Below are 22,126 nucleotides of genomic sequence, written 5' to 3'. Positions count from 1 at the left end.
TACAAGTTATTGTATTGTAGAGTGCATCTATTGTTGTTTTTGTTTTTAGCCTATTTTATCATCGAAGTAAAACTTAGATAAAAAAAAAAAAAAAAAAAAGATGTCTCGTGCGAACGTTTGAATTAATTCTGATTTATGGGACGGTACTAATCCCTACGTCGTTTCGAAGCTTATCTCTTAGCTAGGGCGCAAAGGGTACGCAAAGCGTTCATTTCGATCGATGCTCAATGGTTATCGATGGTCGATGGTCAGCAATACCTTAAGCTAAATTTATAAGCGACACCTTCTCGACAAGCTCTGAGCTAGTTTTCTTTTGATCGTGTACTCGATACAGTTGAAAAACCACAGTAAAAGTTTCTTATAGCAGGACGAATCGATTTATCGATACGAATACAAGTATTCCCGAGATAATATAATCAACCTTGATTTAAATCAACCTTCAATTTCATGTTTAATTTATTTTCTTTTTCTCAATGATCATTCAGAAAAATGATTTCTTTTCTCATAATAAAAATTAATTTAATGAACATTTTATAAGCGACGTGATGTTTCTAATTATTTACATTATCATTCAAGTGTAGCCGGTGGAAATTACAGTATCAACACGATTACACGAAAGCGAGGTTTACGCTTCCACGCGATATTCGGTCACTCCGATTAAAGGTAAAACCGAGCTGGCACAGGAGTCGGCGGCTGTCGTTCGTACTAATGCATTCATTAGGTGAATTGGTTTCAACAATCATATCTAAACCAATGATTAATAGCGGATTTTGAATTATTCCTACGATCGAAACGATACCTACATCAACAAACTGTGTCCATCGTTAGGTAACACTTTGGCACATTAACGATCACGTTTCGATTTCATAGGAATTAGTAAAAGTCTGAAAGCTTTCATCATTATTTTGTTATTTTTGTTAAAACAACTTTAAATGCTGTTGTTTAAAATAAAATTGATAAGAATACATCTCGAAGGGGAAAACTTTTTACCGTGGCCTACATGGTTGGACCGCATGAATTTTGAATAGGCTTTTAACTTTGAAATGGGACACCGTCAGAGAAAATGAGAGAGAGAGAGAGAGAAAGAGAGAGAAAGAGAGAGAGAGAGAGACACTATAAGACTTGGGAAAGAAAAAGTTTTCTTACGCTCGAAACAGCTGGTCCACGTTTGAAACACGCCGAAACATTAAACTCTCGTATGGAAGTAATACGAGACTCAAAGTTATTATAGATTTTTAAAAAGCGAGTATATCATTGTCTATATTATTATAGCAATACGATATATAGGATAAAACAAAATATTTATTTTCCAATGAGAATGTCGGGAAACTAAAATTATTTTTTCTATTAGTTTTTTTGCAAGAGAAAATGTAAATGGGATGAACTTATTGAGAATTTATAATTTTATTTTTTGATAAATTTAAAAAGATATTTATTCACGATCTTTAAATTAATTTATCGTATCTTAAGTATCCGAAGTAATCTCATTTTTATTATAGATAAAAATAGAAAACGATAAAAAACATTTAAGTTTCTGTATATTCTTTCTTTTCTGACACAAAAAAAAGAATTGTTGCAGGTACAAAATGTTATATTTTTGTAATCTATATATGGAGAGAAACGATTTTCATGAGAAATAATGATTCATAATAATTTTTTTATGAGAACTGAATTTAAAAGATTTAAATGTGGTAAAATTAACGTCAATGGCAAACAGCCTGTACGAAGACCAAAAGAATATCAGAGCGATGAATTGCAAGTAGTAATTTTATATAAAGATTGGATCAAAAATTGGTTGAAAAAGTTTGCAGATATACTCTTGAAATTAAAGCATTAATTTCAGCGGTTAAAGTCAATTGAGAAAATTCAGTGAGAAGGTAAATAGATTTCGTATTAATGTACCGATTCTGCTGCACGATAATACTAAAACCCCTTATACTGTTGCTGCGATTAAAATAGCATTATAAAAGTTTAAGTGGAAAATTCTCGTGCACTCAGTTTATTCACCAGACATTGCTCCATTTGATTTTCATTTATTCAGATCGATGCAACGTGGCTTCTCCGATATATGTTTTGTTAATACCACGAAAGTTCAAGAATAGGTCGATAATTTAATTGCCCGCAAAAGAAATACAATTTTTCTTTTATTTTTCTTTTTTTTTTTCTTTTTTTTTTTTTCCTTTACAAATCGGATTAGAAAATTCCTTGAGAAATGGCAAAAGGTTGGTAGAAAATTAGAGTAGATATTTTGATTGAAATAAAAAAAAAGAAAAGAAAAAAGTTTTTCTTTTACAGTTAATTAAACAAACAATCTGAAAGACCGAGCAACGCTCGTTCAATAAAGAAAGATAAGACCATAAAAAATGTTTTCTATAGTTATTCAATTATGTTGTTGAAGTTCTCCATGTTATCAGGATGACTGCCATTAGTTTCTCTTCGTAGTCCAATTTTATTCGGATTAACATCCATGATATTTAACGATTCTTTTCGATTATTTCACTTTTTCATTCAGGAAAAAGGGAAACATACAGCATTCCATGTTTGTTCTTCTTCAAACGATACCATGTTTTTCTTATTAAAATTGAAATTACGATGTTTCGTAGGATGTTCGTCAGACATCTTTTTAATAATTCTCGTAGTAATGAATAAATTTTTATGAAAATTGTATGTTTTTCGTTAAAACAGTCATATTAATGTTCGACGAAAATTGTAGCGTACCGCACCAATCTCAATGATAATGATAAAATCATTTATATCTTATCGGGTTATTTAATCTTATGAATGAATTTTTTTCCATTTATTTTTCTTTAACTAAATCGCTTTCTTACATCTAAATACGGTAAATTCACTTAATCTCATCAACATCTTTACGCGTGTTTTCGTGTTTAGCATTATGCGTTATTTCTTCCGTCAAATATGAGAAGCAACTAAGGTTTGAAAAATATTTTTATCAAAAACATTTTTTTCAAAGTAATATCAAGCATTCACCCGGTACTTCATGTCAGTCGTACATCAACCTACTCTCTCTTTCTCATTCTCTACCTCTCTTTCTCTCTCTTTATTTCTCTCTCTCTCTCTCTCTCTCTCTCTCTCTCTCTATTTCTCTCTCACTCGTTTAAAGTCTTATAATCTGTTTTACAATATTATTTGTCTTGTAATATTTTCGCAAGTTAAATAGCCTAAACTTTTCGTCGAATCATAAAGGTCAATTATACAAAATTTCAGCTGAATTGAATCAAAAATAGTAGAAATTTTTGAAGAAGTTATAAACACACAAATTAATCCTTTTGTATTAATAAGACAAATCTATAATAATTATTCGTTTAATAATGTAAGATACAATATGATATTAAATAATCCGACAAACTTTTGCGAACACCTAATACATTTTTCGATTTCAATGTATGTCATTTTAAATTGTCATTTTAAATTAAACATTATAGAAATCTATGAAAGTAGAACTAGTTTTCAATCGAAAAGAGAAAAATTTCATTTAAAATATTCTTTTATAAAATAAATAGAAAAACACGTTATTCAAAATTGATAGTTCGACATTTTTTTTTTATACGTACATTGAAATGTTTCCAATTTTTATCGTAAGAATTACTTTACAAGATATTTTCTTCAACATTACTTTAAATCGTCATTCTTGGAAAGAGAGATCTTTCGTCATTTGTGTTTGTCAGATATATATGGGTGAGTAAACGTTGGGTTCGGGATCGATGGTGATAGAAAGGGAGAAAGAGAGAGAGAGAGAGAGAGAGAGAGAGAGAGAGAGAAAGAGAGAGAGAGAGAGAGAGAAAAGAAAAGTATGATCGAAGAGCAAAGACGGTATAATCCTAGATAGCACGCACCATTTATTTCAATTCGATCGGTTTTTGTTTTTTTATCTAAGATAAAGGATCTACGTGAAGAAAAGGTGAGGAAAGAATAAAAAGATTGAATCATTATCAATTTTTCTTTTACTCTTTACGAATTGAAACTGAGATCGAAAATTGATAAAACTTTTATTTAAAATTTTCTTCAATGACGAAAAAGTTTTAGATATCTTTCATACTATTCATGAAATTTCTATAAAATACTGAGATCATGTCATTAAGTATACAAATAAAATTTTCAGAAATATTTTTGGCCGAAATGTAATTAAAACTTTTTAACGATGAGGCAATCTAATGATAACATGAGTGCTTAGTTTTTGAATGAGTAGTATAAAGTAATATTATTACCTTAGCTCGCATCTCAGTTCAATGAAAACTCAAGTAAACTCGAGATTTTGTTAATGTGTTTTTTATATACCAGAATATTGACCAAATTTACTATATTTATTACAGTTCAAGAATGTTTCAACAGTTGTGGTATATAATTAATTTTCGGTCGACGAATTTATAAATAGGTCCTAATTATTTAAAAAACGGTGCTCTAAGCTCAAGTTATTGAAATTTGTGAATGTTTCGAAGAGCAAAAGTTTTACGAAAACAAAATTAGCTATGTATTACTATACGATCAAACTTTATTTTGACGAAAAAAAAAAAAAAAAAGAAACGAAGCCATACGGCAAAGTAAAAACTTTTATAAAGACTTTTATCATTCGAAAATATGTTCTACATAATTCCAGAATATAATAACACGAAGAGGAAGCAAGCTAAAAAAGAAGAGAGAGAGAGAGAGAGAGAGAGAGAGAAAAGAGGAAAAAACAAATAAAAATATGTATATGGACTTTCTTGATACAATGTAATTCTTTGAATATTTATCCATTTCTTGTTAACGTACATTTATATTATTATTGAATGAAACAATAATTAGAAATTATAGATAAATGAACTACCAATTCGAAGAGAAACCATCAAACAAGTTAATTAAATGCTCATCATTATCTATTTAATTCTAATTAATTGACGAGAACTTTCAATTAATTTCGAAGAAAAATTATATCCATGTTGGATATTATTAATTGATTTTGTCAAATGTAGATCGATATATTGTGATAGATTCTAATATATACGATTATGATTCGTAAACAGGTTACGACTATTAATTACATTTAATAAATGTTATATAATCGGATAATTCTTTGTACGTATGCTTTATTCAATTTTATTTTCACTAAATATTATTATAGATTTTATTGAAATAAAATTACAGAATGAAAGAAAAGAGAAATTAACAAAATCTTATGCTTTTTATAAGTTAATCACATTTGTTTATTGAAAATAAAATAATTCGTCATACTTCCTATTACTTCTTATTACAATTTTCATCTTCCTTTTTGTACATTCTCTGAAATTTATTTATTTTCTATCGTCTCTTATTCTTGACTTACGTTTTCACACATTTTTCTGTTATTTGCAATTCGGTGATTCATTATTTCAATGAAACGTTCATTCGTTTTATTTCTATAATTGTAATAGCCTAACGCTAAACATTTACATTTATTCTATTACATAAACGTCCGGATAGCAATTTCCAACAAATATTTCGCTGTCTAAGCGATTTCGAATATTGCTTAGCATAGGATAGGAAGTAAATTGATTAGGGGTTAGTTTCTATGAAATTTGGAATATAACTTACGATATAATTCTTTTTAAATTGACTTTTTATAAAATCGATTTTAACTATGATAGACTTGAATTTACTGCGAATACAATTAAACAATGATATGTAAATTCTTGCTCGACGATACTTACGATAAATATTCTTATGTATTGGAATGAAAACCAATGGAAAATTATATCAAACAGTTTCTTTCCGTAGGAAAATTTTTACTTCAGTAGATATCGATAAAATTTTCATCGCGAACTAAATCAAATAATTTTAGAAATATCATAGAAAAAGAAGATACCGAGGGGAAAAAAAAAATATGATTGATCGAGAAAAATTCTCGCAAGCCATGGCAATAATTGTGGTACCCATCGTACCGATAATTAGATTTCGTTAGAGAGAATATTTCCCGAAGAGAAAATGATGAAGCTTGTTCGAATGATGGTATGCGATGTATTGAAAGGAAAAAAGATAAAAAAGAAAAGGAAACAAGAAATAAAGAGAGAAAGAGAGAAAAGGAGAATTGGAAGGAAGGAAGGAAGGAAGGAAGGAAGGAAGGAAAAACAGGAGAATATGAGAAGAGAACGAAGAAATTATATAGGTAAAGGAAATCAGAGAACTAGAATGATCCTGGCTTTGCATACGGAAATCGGGCATTCGCCCAGGAGCTGCATATACTACGTATGCATTTCGGACGCATTTCAAGCACTGCAGTGTGGTCCGGCAGTCTGAATGCAGATGGCTACCGCACGATTGCAGCAACGTATGATCCATCTCGCTTGATTCCCCTGTACCCCCGGCAAGCCCCTATTAACCAGTCCCGTCGAACCCCCTTCCTCGTCTATCGCACGGCCTCATCTCTATCTAGCACTACCAGACCATGCAACTACCAAACCAGCTTTCGTTGCCGTTGGTATATATGGTTCATAGGCGTAGCACGAAAGCATTAAACAAAAACACATGACTACTGGTGATATAATCGAGACCGCAATGTAACTTTCTCTCTCTCTCTCTCTCTCTCTCTTTTTCTTTCTCTCTCTCTTTTTTCTTTTTCTTTGGCTCGTTCGTTCTGCAATTTTACAAATAATATACTCGATGAATATGAAAAATATGATCACATATTCATTTTCAATGAGTGCATCTCGTTTTGAAAGCTCGTTTTTTGTTTCCTCCAAAATTCGACCATTCCCTTTTCATTTCGACGAAAAGTTTCTTTATACATTTGTGTTAAATGAGTTAATTTTATTTAATTAAAATCTTCGTTATTCTTGGATCTTGAAGCGTGAGAATAATTCGACGTCTTAGGTATCACGTATAAATAGGTATTCTCTTCGTTCGCCGTTCATCGTCGTAGAACTTGCAATAATTTCGTTATGAAAAAAATTCCCTGCTGCAAATGCCCGTGGATTAATTAGTACAACGTCTATTGAAAAAAAAAAAAGAAAGAAAAGAAACGAAAAAAAAAAGAAATAGGAGATAAGGGATCTCCTTAATTGCCATCGCGAGACATCCTAAGTTTCGTAATAACCGAGCCGTGCCGAGGATATAAGTAATGAATCCAGATGTCGTCGACAACGAAACGTCAGGTGGAAAATGACAAAGGTCTATGTGAAATTTCAATTCCATTCGTCTCCGCGTCATAGTCGTGGAAAAGATAATGGATTCGGCTTTCATTGGTTAAAGTTTCTCCACTCAGTAGGACAAACTTTTTATTTCGATGAATATCGGGGTTAATTTTATTTAGAATGAGAGCGAACCGAACTTTTGTTCCGCTTCTTTTTTTCGGCGGACAAATCGTTTTTTCAATCAACAGGAATTTTATTTTATTTTATTATATTTTATTTTATGTTTTTTTTTTCTTCTTCTTTTTTTTTTTTTTTTTTCATGAAAGAGCTCAACCTTTTTATTTGAATTTATTTCGTTATTCAAAATGCTTCATACTGCATATATGTATATGTATGTATATATATATATATATATGTGTGTGTATGTGTGTATGTGTATGCATATATTCTGTGGAAGAACAATAATAGCCACGCTGAAACGTTGGTACGGTCGATTCATAATTTCGTTAATATTATCCGGCGAGATTTAATTAGGAAATGTCGTCCTTTCGTTTGCCCTCGAACCATGCCACCAGCACGACGGGAAGTGTAAAGTTCTCCTATACCATTACAGTTACAACGCTTAAAAGGACGTTAAGCGTCAAGCCGGTGTCATGACCTAATTTCGATGTACTGCTGATGAGGAAATAAAAATCTTTTATAGGACGAAACGCAAATAAAGAAAGGATAACTGCGTAGAATGAAACTAGCAATGCAAATATCTCTCTGTAAAGAAACAGAGAGAGAGAGAGAGAGAGAGAGAGAGAGAGAGAGAGAGAGAGAGAGTAAGTAATAAAGAGATGAACTTCTTAAAGAGATTCTGATGAGTAAGATTTCGTAGAGATTAAATACTCCTAACTATTGTCAATTTCAATGAAATTTACTCGGATTCATGAGAACAAATCGAATTGGCCTGCATCGAATCTAAAACGATCTTAAATTTTATAATTAGATGAAACGAGTTGGAAGTTTGCGAGCGTCAGGAAACATTCAACTTTTAAAAATGATCTTGGAAACGTCGTGCACAGGGTTTCTCTCTCTCTCTTTCTCTTTCTCTCTCTTTCCCTCTCTCTCTCGGTCTCTGTCTGTCTCTCATAAAAGATCCTCGATCGACACGTCGTTCCTCGAATAATAACCTATCACCCATACCTTTCCTATCCAGCCGATGGAGATGAGCTTGATGGCAGCAGCATTGTTTTATGCAACGAAACGTCGACCCAATTTCGATATTGCATCAACCCGATAATAAAGACAAAATGCGTAAGGAGATGTGAAAAAGAAAAGTTGAGTGGCTTCGAGAGGACGTGCTCGTAAAAAAAAAGGAAAAAAAAAAAAAAAAGAAAAGAAAAAAAAGAAAAGAAATAAAGAAAAAAAAAACAATACAATGAAGAACATCTAAAGATATACATTAATTAAAAATCTTTTTTATAAATTCTTATTGTTATTAATCGTTCTCATCCTAATAAATTCCTTTTTAAATATACTTTATGACATAACGAATAATATTAAAAATTGATATTTATACGATTTGATTATTATTTTTGTTGTTTTATATTTCCTAGAGTATTAGTCTTTTTTTTAATTATTTATAATACTTTTTTAAATGTCAATACTGTTCCCAATACAAGTATAATATAGTATATATAAGTATAGTAGAAAGATCGTGATTGTGCTCAGATTCATTCGAAGTTTTATACGTAATCGTTTCATGAATTTTAATAATAATTTGATTATTTCAAATACTTCGTAAGTATCTGTCATCAAAGAAATCACACTATAACATCATTACACAAACTATAATACAATGTATTATATTAGTCGAGTAATTTCATCAAGATATTATATAAAATTAATAACGATCTCGAAGATCGGCTTAATAAACGATTTAATTATCAATCAACATCCATGAAAGAACTTTGCAACACCTGACAAAAAATAACGTTCATTGATCGCCAGGAAATAATTAATTACCATCTTATTTTATGTTCCATATTTGTTATAATTTAAAGTTTACACACATATATACACACACACACATACATATATACATATGTATACATATAGACATACATATACACACTTGCGCATACATACATACATTATTATCAAATAATTTTATATAAATCCTATTAATTTGCAACGCGTAGTAATATAAATTACATTAAAATATCGTGCGTAAATTGGCGTTAAACGTCACGAACACGAGTGTATAATAATTTATATTGATCGATTTTATTGGTCCATCGATCTAAATTAATAGGAGAGTTTCGAAAGATGTCACCTATCGCGTTTTTTTTTTCCCCCGACAGTAATCAAATTTCATCATGAATGTAAGCTTTCGAATGTAGCAAAGTATAACATATATTTTTCAAGCGTGAAAAAGGTTTAATTATTTTTTTAAACATATTAATTATGTAAGAAAAATTTGTTGTCGTTTTCATTTTTTCATCAAATAAATGAATTGTATATACACATGTTCGCATTAATTATGACGTATGTTGACATAGTATAAAATGTAATTTCGTTTATGTATTAAATCAACACGTAGATGTAATTCTGTCAAACAATAAATCGTATCGTACATTGATTTAATCTCTTACATTGTAACAAGAACTCTTCGATACTATACGGTAATAGAACACAGTTCGTCGAACTTACTTCGAATACACGCATCGCTTCGATGAAACTTTCAATCCTCGTCTCAACTATCTATTTTCGGTATAATGTCAACGAGCCAAAAGCACTATAACGATTATATACTATTATAAAATTAAATTCTCGTTTGAGAGGTTCGTTAAACGATACGAGAGAGCTTTTGTTTCTTTATGTAAAAATAATTTCTTTTTCTAATGAATGACGATGTTTTGTACGTAAGTTGTCAAAGCGAATCACAACATCAAAGAAATCTGATAACTATTATATTCAGTAGTCTCTTGACTTAATGAACTTTATTGATAAGTAGATCAGTGACGTGCAATTTCTCGAGTAATGTATATCAAATCGTTATAGGGAGACAATATACACTTTGATTGACATTATTATGAATATTATTCTCTGTTTTTTTTTTCGCAATTTACATTTCGGTTTATCGGTATTAAGATTGTGAGTTTACGAACGTGAGAAAATTCTTTTTACATATTTTCCCGTCATATCTTACACGTATGAAACACTTTTTAAAGATCAACGTAATGTAAATACATGCGATATGGAAATATGTGAAAATGATAAAGATCATTTATATATATATATATATATATATATATATATATATATATATGTATACAAAAAGAAATATAATAAATATAATTCACGTGCGCGTGATACATTAAATTAAAATTATTATAATTCATTATTTATATGTTAATTTTATAATAATTATCAAGCATTATCTAAAAATGATTTAAAGAGTAATTAAAAAAAAAAAATTGTTTTAGTGGCTTGTTCAACGGTGACGGTGACCAAGTGTCGTTCAGCACTTCACAGTCTGCAAGCTTTCTCGTTCTTTCGGCCCACGTGTCTTTGTAAGGAACGGCACGTCGATCCAGACTGCAATAGTTTCCAGAATTTCCTCTTCGATCATCCCTGCATCGACGTACAGAAGAAAGGTGAGTCATTTCATTTTAGACAATTCATAATCTTTGTTTTATCAAACGATATAAAAAGTTATTCGAAAAGCTTTAATTTTGCATTGACAACGTTAACAATCCTTTCTATTAATTGACATCGTATAATTTTGAAGTCACACTCGTATATCTATTATTCTTAAGTCCAATTTCATTTTTTTTCTTTTCGCTATGAAATTAAATTAGAAGATTAATATTTATTAAAAAATTATAGTTCTATGTATATTATATAATATTATGTACTTTATAAATAGTATTATGATATTATGAAAAATAATTCTCTCTCTTTCTCTCTCTCTCTCTCTCTCTCTCTCTCTCTCTCTCTCTCTCTCTATCCCTCTAGCAATATAAGTTATAGTATAAATTTCATGTTAGATAATTTTTTCTTTTGTAAATATGAAAAAATTCGCTTAATAAAAGGTTTAAACGGTACTTTCAATTAGATAAAGAGAGATCGAAAGTACTTTTATTGGCATGACGGTTTGTCATAGTAAATTCAATAATGGCTTTAAAGCTCAGGAAACTTCGTAATCCTAGCGAAAGCCTACGGTCGAACGAGAGGTATCAAGTACACCGTCATAACAAACGATGTCGTGGCACTTTCGAGGGAACTTCCCTCGACTACGGTCTCGCAACATCCTCTCCCCTTCTCTTCTCTTCTCTTCTCTTCTCTTAGCTCCTTCGAGATATCGAAGGAAGAGACGAGAAAACTTGTAACGATCCAAGGGCCGAAGCAAGTTGTCGGACAACGCGTATTGTGAAGTCGCATTTGCGTCATGTTGGTCTTGTCTTTCGATATCGAGTTCGAAATCGAGGATAAAATTCGAAAGAGGATATTCCCACGAGTGTACTTAAAATAAAATATTCTTTTTCTTCCTTCCTTTCTTATAAGATTTTTTTTTTCTCTTTAGCCTATTGTTCTTTACCAAAATCGAATTACTTTATATTCCTTTTAATTCCATTTCTCCACCCCCCCCCCGATTTTCGTCGCGAAATTTGTAAAAAAAGAATATATATCAGATATTTATGCAGACGTAATAGAAAAAAATTACTTGGTTGTTTTTTTCTTTTTTTTTTTTGTTTTCCTTTTACAAAATTTAATGATAAATCTAATATCGTATATATGTTGAATTCATTAAATTACAATGAATATTAATATTTTATATTCCGCAATTTAAGAATTAAACGATTCAATTGACACTCGCGCTTGAAAAGAAAAAAAAAAAAAGAAACAAGTAACGCTACGGGTCTTTATATTTTGATCAGAAAATAAAAATTAATTTAAATTACATTAAGATTTTGTCTTTTACTTTAGAACTGTTAAATAATTAATGCGGCGTAACCATTTTTGTTTTGTAATACGGGTTGATTAAACCTGCGAAGGGACGAATGATAAACGAAATTCGAGCAATTCGCTAAGGGAATAGAAAATAACGTTGCATCCAATGGTAGAATTTTCAAAGCCGTTAGAAGCTACGAGAAGTCTGCTTTTCGTTATGTTGATTTAACGAAAGCTACTCGCATTTTCGTGCGTGTAACACGTTTTACCTTTGTATGCCTTTCCCTGGCAGGATTTTATTTTGGTTCTTTTCTTTCTTGCCTTCTATCTTCTTCCTTTCTTCACGTCCTTTTCTTCCTTTTTTTGAAAGAGTACCAGACCGGATTTAATCTCATTAAGTGCCGAAGCTCCCAGGTTTCGTAGTAGCTGCGGTACCGGCTGTGGCAGCTTTTATTATCCACTGCTCTCTCTCTCTCTCTCTCTCTCTCTCTCTCACTCTCTCTCTCTCTCTCTCTCTTTCTTTCTCTTACTCTCTCGTATGAACGGCTTTCAGTAGCAAGGCGTGCGGCTCACGCTGCAAGATAAAAGTAATTAAGTCGTGACCCAAGGCTGACTAATTGCACGATTTATTATTCTCGAGTGTTTCTTCTCGTTCACGTCGAAACTCGTGATAGCGTTATGATCGAGGATACAATTCAAACTATTATTTTTATTTTTATTTTCTTTCTCTTTTTTTTCTCTTCTTTCTTTCTTTTTCATTCCTTTTAAAGAAAACTCCTTAGAATGTTCTTTGTAGTCACGCGATAAAGTGCAATAATAACAAGGAAATATATATCAATTGAAATTCTAGTCACGTTTTAATGCGTAAAAATATAATCAGGAATTAACAGTTACTTTCGTTTACGGTCGATCGTACCGTTAAGGAAGAAGTATAATTTTCGTGAAATAGAGGCAAAGTGGGGGGGGGGGGGTAAAGGGAAAAAAAGAAACAAAGAAATTGAAATAAAATTAGATGAATCGAAAAAAGATTACGATTCTTGGTGGAAATTCTTAGAGAAATCGATTTAAAGTACTTAACAGAGCCGATTGAAATGTCGGAGAAGTTCGGCCGATCGCAAGTCGTTGAATGAAAGAAGGGATAAAAGAGAGAGAGAGAGAGAGAGAGAGAGAGAGAGAGAGAATAAGTAAGGATGGGTGGGGCTAAAGGATAGAAGAAAAAGAAATTCAATCGCTTTACTTGCACTATAGCAGGATGGCTAATAGCCGTGGCGTTGAAGCTAACGATCCTGATAATCGGACGCACATCTCCCTTCACCCTTCTTCTTGAAGCGTAAGAAAGGAGACATATAGAGAGAAAGAGAGAGAAAGAGAGAGGGAGAAGGTGGAGAGATCCCAAGAGAAATTGATCTCCAAGATCTTCCAAGTAGGAATTTTCTTTAAAAGCCAGCCGACTGCTCAACCGGTTCTTTCGAAGAAGAAACAAAAGGGTCGAGATTTCTTCAACTGCGTTCCCTTACGTAGATAGTATATATCTATCTTTCCCTCTCTCTCTCTCTCTCTCTCTATATATATATATATGTATATATGTATGTGTATAAAAAAATAGGTAGAGTATCCAATTTCGTTCTTGAATATCTTCTTGATTTATAATAATGAAAAAAGATACTTCGACATGCGTTTAATGAACTCGAAGAAGATCACTTTTATGTTTCATTGTATTTCGTTGTAAACGAATTTTTTATTCATTTTTATTTATTTATTTTTCTTTTTCTTTTTCTTTTCTTTTTTCTTTTTTCTTTTTTGTTTTTCTTTTTTTTTTTTTTTTTTTCATAAATATTATCAAAAAGAAGAAAAAAGAAGTTATGTTCAATACAGTAGATTTAAATCGTGTATCCTTTATATTATAGTTATATAACACACACATATATATATATATTATATATATATATATATATATGTACAGATATCTATATACATCCCCAGTGGCGTTGAGTCCTCTCTATGAGTTCTCATTGTTCATTTTTCAGAAGGCTCGTTCGTTCGGGCCGCCGAGCCTTTTGAGTGTTTTGAACGATTCACAGATAATTCCCGATGCGCTTCTTTTCATTCTCACAGAAAGAAGACTTTCTCGCTCTTGCCTTCGTCTCTGGTTGGCATCTACACCCTCCTCCACATACACACACACACACACACACACACACACATCCCATTCCATCCCCATTCACGGTTCCTCTGACATTTCTTCAGTTTTCTCCTCTCACTCGCTTACCGACATACCTTTATCCCTTTGCAGAGTAAAAGAATTCAATGACCTGAGCTCTATCTATTCCTTTGTCTTTTTCATATTCTTTCATTCTTATTTTACTGCTCTTCTCTTTCTTTCTTTTTCTTTCTTTTTTTTCTCTTCTCCTCTTTCTTTTTTTCTTTTTTTTTTCTTTCTTTTTTTTTTTTGCGATAGCTACTTCCGATCGACACGTTTTAATAATTCATTTTAATTTCATCGAATTATATTCTCTGTAAATCGTTGAATAAAATATTTTATATTATTTTTCTTCTTTTCTCTCTCTCTCTCTCTCTCTCTTTCTCTCTCTCTCTCTCTCTCTCTCTCTCTTTATTTTTCGTTTTTTTTTTTTTCATATTTAAAATAACACTTTTTATATCTATTCATATTTCGAAGAGTAAAGAGTAAGAAGATAAACGAAATAAAGCCGACTGTTTTTTTTTTTTTTTTTTTTTCAGGTGACTATAATTATTTATTAACCACTGAACCTACAATCTACGTCCCTCATACGTACGACAATCGGATGCTATTTTATTGTTCTCTATACACCTTTCATTTCATTCTCTCTCTCTCTCTCTCTCACTCTCTCTTTTCTTCTTTCACTAACACTGGTACAACAGTTTTTTTTCTCCACTTTTTACAACGCATTTGGCTTAACGTCCGCCGAAAAAATGTAATCTATTCGTCCTCGGAAAAGGTGCATTAATAAAAAAAACATGCGTGCGCCTTCGTGTTCGTGTTTTCATTCGTAATCCGATATAGGATTACGGTAACACCGGAGAGCGATCGAAATAGGAACGCTTGTTAATATTCCAAAATTTTGCTGTGAGCGTATTTTTCCATCCGATTAAAAACATTGGTTTATTAATCTACTTCTCTCTGCCTCTTTCTATCTTTCTATCTTTCTCTTTATGCTTTTATCGTCCCATGAAAAAAGATTTCTATTTATACATCAGAGCGGAAGAGAAAATGAAATAAATGCGATCTTGAAATTATACGAATTGGTTTATAATTTTAAATAAAATGCACGTATGATTTTTATCTTTTCATTATATTCCACGAAAAATATTGCATATTCATATTCTGCGCAGATTCGTCATGTCCATTAGATGTTTTAAAAATTGTATATATTTATGTAGTATATATATACATACATATATATATATATATATATATATATATATATATATATATATAGTGTCTAACATTGAGAGCGTGGAATTAAATATTATTTCATGTAATTAAATTGCGTATGATTTTAACTACTCTTTGCTTTTTTTTTTCTTTTTTTTTATGTGTAGTCTTAAAGACGAAGGGTGATCAAAATCCAAAGAAACAATAATCTATAATATATTAATATAATATGAATAAATATAATATTTATATATCTTTATATTATATTAATATTCATATATATATATATATATATATATATATATATATATAATTGTTTTATTTATACAGGGCATTTCAAAATTCAATACGTAAACTATGAAGGATGGTTATGAAAGCCAAAGTAAACATTTTTAGTGAGACAACATGAGACAGGAAACGCTTCGTTGATCCAACGCAACTATCGAACAGATATTGAATGATAACGAAATAAACCGATTATATTGCTCATACAGGTGCAAACTTGAGAAATAACTGGATGGAAATCATTCTATCTATAAAAACTGATGTTGCCAGCGTAATTATTGGTTGATAACGTTCTATCCTGACAACTTGATCGTTTAACGTTATAACGACGCGTCAATGTCCCCGATGTTGTCTGACAAAAAATGTTTGCTTCCTAATCACTCCCTCGTGTATTGAGTTTTGAAATACACTACATATATATATATATATAGAGTGTTCGAAAAAAAAGTTATCAAAAATTCATCAAGATTATAATGAAATCTAATGATTACTTTCTTTTTCTTTTTTTTTTTTTTTTTTAAACGCCGAGACAGGTCAATTTTGTTCTCGAGAGGGACTGTCAATAATATGTCATAAATTTATATATATATATATATATATATATATATATATGTAGGTCGGAGTTATATATCTGTAATAAATGGATTGAATTTTCTTTTTTTTTTGACAGAAAAAGAACAGCATCCAATCGAACCTTTACCAACGTGCACCCATGCCATGAACGAGTGTCTACGAGGGAAGCCGTGTAATCAGATCTTCGAGAACTTCAAAAACAGCTGTAAAGCACGAGAGGGCAAGTGCAGAATGGAGAGTCGGTGAGTGATATCGAGCTTGGTGCTTTATATTTACGCTATTCCATCGATTTAAACCGGCCAACCGAACTAACTAACACTGGCAAACAGCTCATCAACGCAATATTTACTACAGGAAGTTCTTTTAAACGAGAATCCCGGGACAATAACGAATGCGGTCAATGAGAATTTTGCCATTGGCTTCACAACGAATGGTTCTTTGTTTCTTACAGATCTCTTTTATTTCTATCTTTCCTGATTATTATTTTTTTTCTTCTTCTTCTTCTTCTTCTTCTCCTTCTTATCTCATAGAACTATGCATCATTTTCGACTTCTTTATTTCTTTCCTTTTTTATCCCCGTATCATTGTTCCTTTTTCAGACGTATTGTTCGAAATCTATGGAAATGACGGCAATGTTTTTCCATCGATTTTTCTTCCCGTCCTTCTTCATTTTTCTTTTCTTTTTTTTATTTTTCTTCTTTTCGTTCTCTTTTTTTTTCTTTTTTCTTTTTTGTTCTTTTTTGTTTTTGTTTTTTTTTTTTTTTTTTTTTTTTTTTTTGTCATAAAATTCTCCGCGAAAGGGAAAAATATCGGAATAGTATAGCGGTGAGTTTTAAAGGGGGAAGAAAGACTGATCCTTGATTTCTTTGAACTTTCTTAGTAAGGATCATTGATGGCATCAACCGACCGACGTCATAGTTTTAACAAGTTGTGAATACCAGTTTACTTGTTTCCTTTATCTTGTTTCTCTCGTAAGAGAATTTCCACGAGCACTTTGTAGTGATTCCATTAAACCGAGATACTTCCTTCTTAATAACGTAACTCACTAAGTTACCGTCAAGTTGAGAGTTTCTAGGAAACTTTAAAAATCGCCTTCGGGTCGTGATGTATACGATAAATGCTCGTGCGTGTTGAACACAACATACCATGGAAGAGTAAGAAAGAAAGAGAGAGAGAGAGAGAGAGAGAGAGAGAGAGAGGAAGAAAGAAAAAAAGCACATCGATAAAAATAATTTTGTACCACTCTGACAAAGTTGATACCCAGCGGACATTATGAGAAGAAGGAAGTATAATAACGTTATATTCGTTTCATTTCTCTTCGTTGAGGAACTTGAGAATATTTTTTTTTTTTGTCGACAATATGTTTATTTCTTCGAACGGTATAACTTTCGTCTAAGATATTTTTTTTTTTTTTCATATATTCACGAATAATGAAGATATTTCTATTTAAAAGGTCCACCGTATATAATATATAATATAATGAAAATTATAAAACTGAAATGAAATGTTTAGAGGAATAAAAAATGAAAATATTGTCATTGTCTTAATCTTTTATTTTTCAAATTGCAATAAATATAATTTATACATCTTTTAATAAAGTACGTTTTGTAACATCGGCAAACTGTTTTATGTTTTTGGAAACAATTTGTAATATAAATTATTATTTCTCTTTATTTGTGTATAATACTTTGGGTATTATAATCCTGGACAAATTTAATATCACACTCAGCGATGTCGTTAACAACTTTTAACTCTTGACCCTGGTATATGTTAACTCGTTAATCGTTTAATCCGTATATGTAATCGCTCTTATTTTTCCCATGCACCAAAAGTTTTTTTTTATCAGAAATTCGATCGAAATTGAAAAATCTTTTGTAAAATCTTTTCGAATGTAGGGAAGTAAAGTGATCGATTTTTACGTTAAAATATAGTTTTTCATATCCTGGGTAACAATTTTAAATCTTTTATATGAGTTATTTCTAGTCTCGTTGTTTATTGCTTTCACCATTTGTAATTTTTCCACCATCGCTTCGTCAAAAAAAAAAGGCTAACTTTGACATTTCTACTGCCAGATACTGGAAAAATTTTTTTTTTTTTTTTCTCCATGGCTTATCCTTTCGTCAATTTGACGATATGCATACAGTTGTTGCAGAAACTCTAAGTCTTGACGTGGAGCTTCCGCAAGCTTGATTGGGGCTCGAATCCACGCTTTTACATACAAACTGACAAGAAAAACGCAAATGTCACGTATTTCAGTTTCATCTTCGTTATTTAAAATAAATTGCTCTTTGAATAAATATATTTTCGAACACAATATAAAGTTTTGGCCATTCGTCGAGCGTAGTGAAAGGCTCTTGTAGCTCGAAAGGTTATATTGCTTTATGGAGTTTTACTCAGGAAAATAATTATGAGTTTTAAAAACTACTTATAACACTCTCGTGATTGTTGTTATTTCTGTTAAACTGCCTTTGTACATTGGATAAATCATGGGATCTTGAATTGTTCAAAGGACATATTTTATTTTCAATTTCGTATATGAAATTCAATTTATTAATTTTTGATTAAGCTTTTATATACATTTTTAATACAGAAAATTTTAACTCAATATTTTCTCATAGAATACACTTTGTTAAATAATATATAATTCATATATGTGATATTTGCAAGGCAAATAGAAAAAAACTTTCCAATTTCCATTCTTGTAATATATAATAGTATCAGCTATTTCATTACAATTGTAAAATCTGTTTTTCTTTCATAAGGTACAAAAGTGTAGAAATGGAAATATCTAAATGTAATATTTTCGTTGTTCGTGAATATATGAAAAAATTTCTTATTGTCAGTCGAAAGTTTTACCCTTCGACAAAGTAAATATAACAACGAAGGAAGAATTTTTTTCTCACAATCAATTTTGGAGATTTCAGAGTCATGATCTTTTTTTCTTTGTTGTAATTATATATATATATATTTTTTTATATATTTTTCTAAAGAATACAAATAAATACATTACAATGGAGAAAAATGAGTTATAAAAGTAATGTGACAAGACTTCTCGTTGTCTGATAGATTTCAAAACTTGCGTCATTATTTTTATCATTTCATTCAATAAGCAGAATTTTAAGAAATGACTTGAGAAAAATTTGATTATCAAAAAATAAGATCCACTTTTGATAAATTTATTTATGCTCAAGAAAAAGTATTATATTCAAGCGAAGATCCATTTCATTTCCGCGATTACATTGCTCAAGGCAATATTTCTTTCTCTTTCTCTTCATCTTCCTACTACTTCTATTATACTTTGAATGAAAATCGTAGAAATAATAATACATTAAATAAATCCTTCTAGCATATAATCCATTACGAACCTAATCTTTCTTATATAATAAAAAAATTCATTATTTTTATAAATTTGATTGAATCAAAAGGGGAAAAAAAAGAAAAAAGAAAAAAGAAAGAAAAAAAAATAGAAAATAAAATTGTTGATTTTCAGGGATTTTATTGGACAAACAGAAAGATCTACTGTTAGAAGGTTTGATTATTATTGAATACAATTGAGATTTTCTTTCAATGTGAAACATCAAGAGTGACGATGCATCCGACGGACTTTCTCTCGTGGTGGACGAAATTTTGAACGTTCCTCGTTCGCTCGAAGCGTCTACCGTCAACAGATAGACAGTCAGAACAGTCTGAAACAGACGATTCGCTCTAATTTCTGGTCTGAATTTGGCTTAACTGGCGAGCCCCTCTGCGTGAGCGCACGTTCGCTCTACCTCTTTCCCGGTTTGTCGGGAAAATTCAACGGTTCTAAAACAATCGGGGAAACGTGAAAACTGCATCAAAGTCTCCGGCGTGAAATTCACGCTAATTGTTTCTACGGTCTTTTCCATTCGTTTTTCTTCACAAACCCCATTCTATCTTTTTCTCTCTTCCTTGCTTTTTCCTATAGAGTATAGGAATTATTCTCTCACCGAATTGTTTCAATTTATTCGTTAATTCTTTCTTTTTCCAATAGCGTATTCGTTAAATGACACAATTCGCTTTTAATTACGACGAACGATGAAATTTAGATAGTTTTCTCTAATAATGATTTATCGTCACATGTAGTCAATATATTTGATAAGAAATAAAAAAGGAAAGATTGATTATAGAAAAAGAAATATTTTCGAAGCGTAAATTGATATTTTTCTTTTCTCTTTTTTTTATTTTTTTTTTTTTTTTTTGGAAAGCATAAAAGGATGAAAACTTATTATTAAGAGAAGTTTACGAACGGATGAAAATTGAGTTATCAATCACTTACAGAGTTAAATAAGAAAGTATCCATTTTTGTTACCAATTTTACAATTTTATACGTATGCTCAAAATACCTCAGTTAAAAATCTATATATTAATAAATTGCGAGGTCAAATCTTATTCGTGAAATTACATTAAATTTTAAAAGAGACTTTGATGATTTCTACGTTTCTTATGTATTCACATGTATATATGCATATATGTAATATATATATATATATATATATATATATATATATATATATATACGGATTCTTTGATGAGTCTAATGGTTCTATATAAATTTAGAGAAAATAGGTCGAATGTGTTCCGCATAAAATTTTCATTGGAACGAATAGGATTGATCTCATGTTTTATTACTTTGTACTTTGGTTCGTTAATTCTATGTTCATGGTAAAGGAAAATCATGAAATGAAGAAAGAAAGTTAAACGATCGGAAGACGAAACTGTCTCTCTGATTTTCCCATTTTACTCTCTCGGACTTTGCGGTTCTTTCCTTGACTATACTTTTTCCTCGGTAAACCTGTCTTCTTCTCGTTCTTCGTGCCGATTTCATTGCAACAATACGGGTTTGAAACGGGTTTTCTTTTCGTTTCCTTTGCCGATTTCATGAGATTAAAAATACAGAAATTGTCGACGTAAGAATATCGAAGAAACGAAGTTAAATGATTGGAAAAGTTAGATTGTTATAGAATCATTGCAAAAGGAAACTCACGATATTTTACTTTCTTGATATTTTTCTTGATCGTTTAAAAAGTACATTTATAATTCCATACGATCGCAATATTTTTTTTTAATATTTTTTTTTTTTTACCAGACAGTTTAAAGTCACATTACGTCGTATTAGCTTAATGAGGAGTACTTCAAAACGATAATAATTAATGATACTTTTCTCCGTTATTGCAACTCATTTCACAAATGTTTATTTCAGTGATGCGAGAACTCCTTCAATTTTATAAGAGTTTACTCTTCCTCTTGTAGTTGGAATCCTCGCTTCGGTCGTGTATCGTTCTTGAATTTTCGCTTAACGTTTAATCTGCCGAAGAAATGTTTATTCACGAAAGAGATGGTAAAAGGAATAAAAACAAAAAAAAAAACAAAAAAAGAAGGATAGATAGAGAAAGAGTCAGAGAATAAAAAAAAAAAGACAAAACGAGATGGAGAGTAATAGGAACGACGTCGTCGATTTAAAAGACTACCGTATTCTTTTTAACTAGTCTGACTCTGCTTGCTTGTTGGTAGAAAATGTAATATTTGCGTGACAAAAGCGATGAGAATTATCAAGAATAAGCATAAGTATAAGCGCTTATGTTGATTTACATACATACATACATATATACATACATACATACATACCTACGTAGATATACCTATATTTACAGGAGTTAGAAGAGAGATAAAAAGATGCGATTCGGTTTATGGCAAATTGGAACCGTGAATGGAAAATGGAATGAATAGCCGGGCTCAGAAGTGGCCAAACGATTCCAACGGGGAGAGAGCCTCGAATCGTTCCGATTCG

At 30.9% G+C, this 22,126-nt stretch overlaps 1 protein-coding gene across 3 annotated transcripts in view; it reads left to right on the top strand.

Moving 5' to 3' along the window:
- Gfrl (Glial cell line-derived neurotrophic family receptor-like) overlaps window positions 1-22,126 on the top strand; it is a 210,356-nt gene that overhangs the window by 85,191 nt on the left and 103,039 nt on the right. For all 3 annotated transcript variants that reach the window (XM_085659351.1, XM_035869978.2, XM_085659353.1), the window contains 2 exons: window positions 10,577-10,747; window positions 16,415-16,559. In XM_085659351.1, the coding sequence (XP_085515477.1) occupies window positions 10,577-10,747; window positions 16,415-16,559 (316 nt within the window). The remainder of the gene's footprint in view (window positions 1-10,576; window positions 10,748-16,414; window positions 16,560-22,126) is intronic.

Source organism: Vespa mandarinia, chromosome 9 (genome assembly GCF_050613455.1).
Source record: "Vespa mandarinia isolate Hongniang chromosome 9, ASM5061345v1, whole genome shotgun sequence".
NCBI classification, from domain to species: domain Eukaryota; kingdom Metazoa; phylum Arthropoda; class Insecta; order Hymenoptera; family Vespidae; genus Vespa; species Vespa mandarinia.
This window is presented reverse-complemented; position numbering and strand designations above follow the sequence as displayed.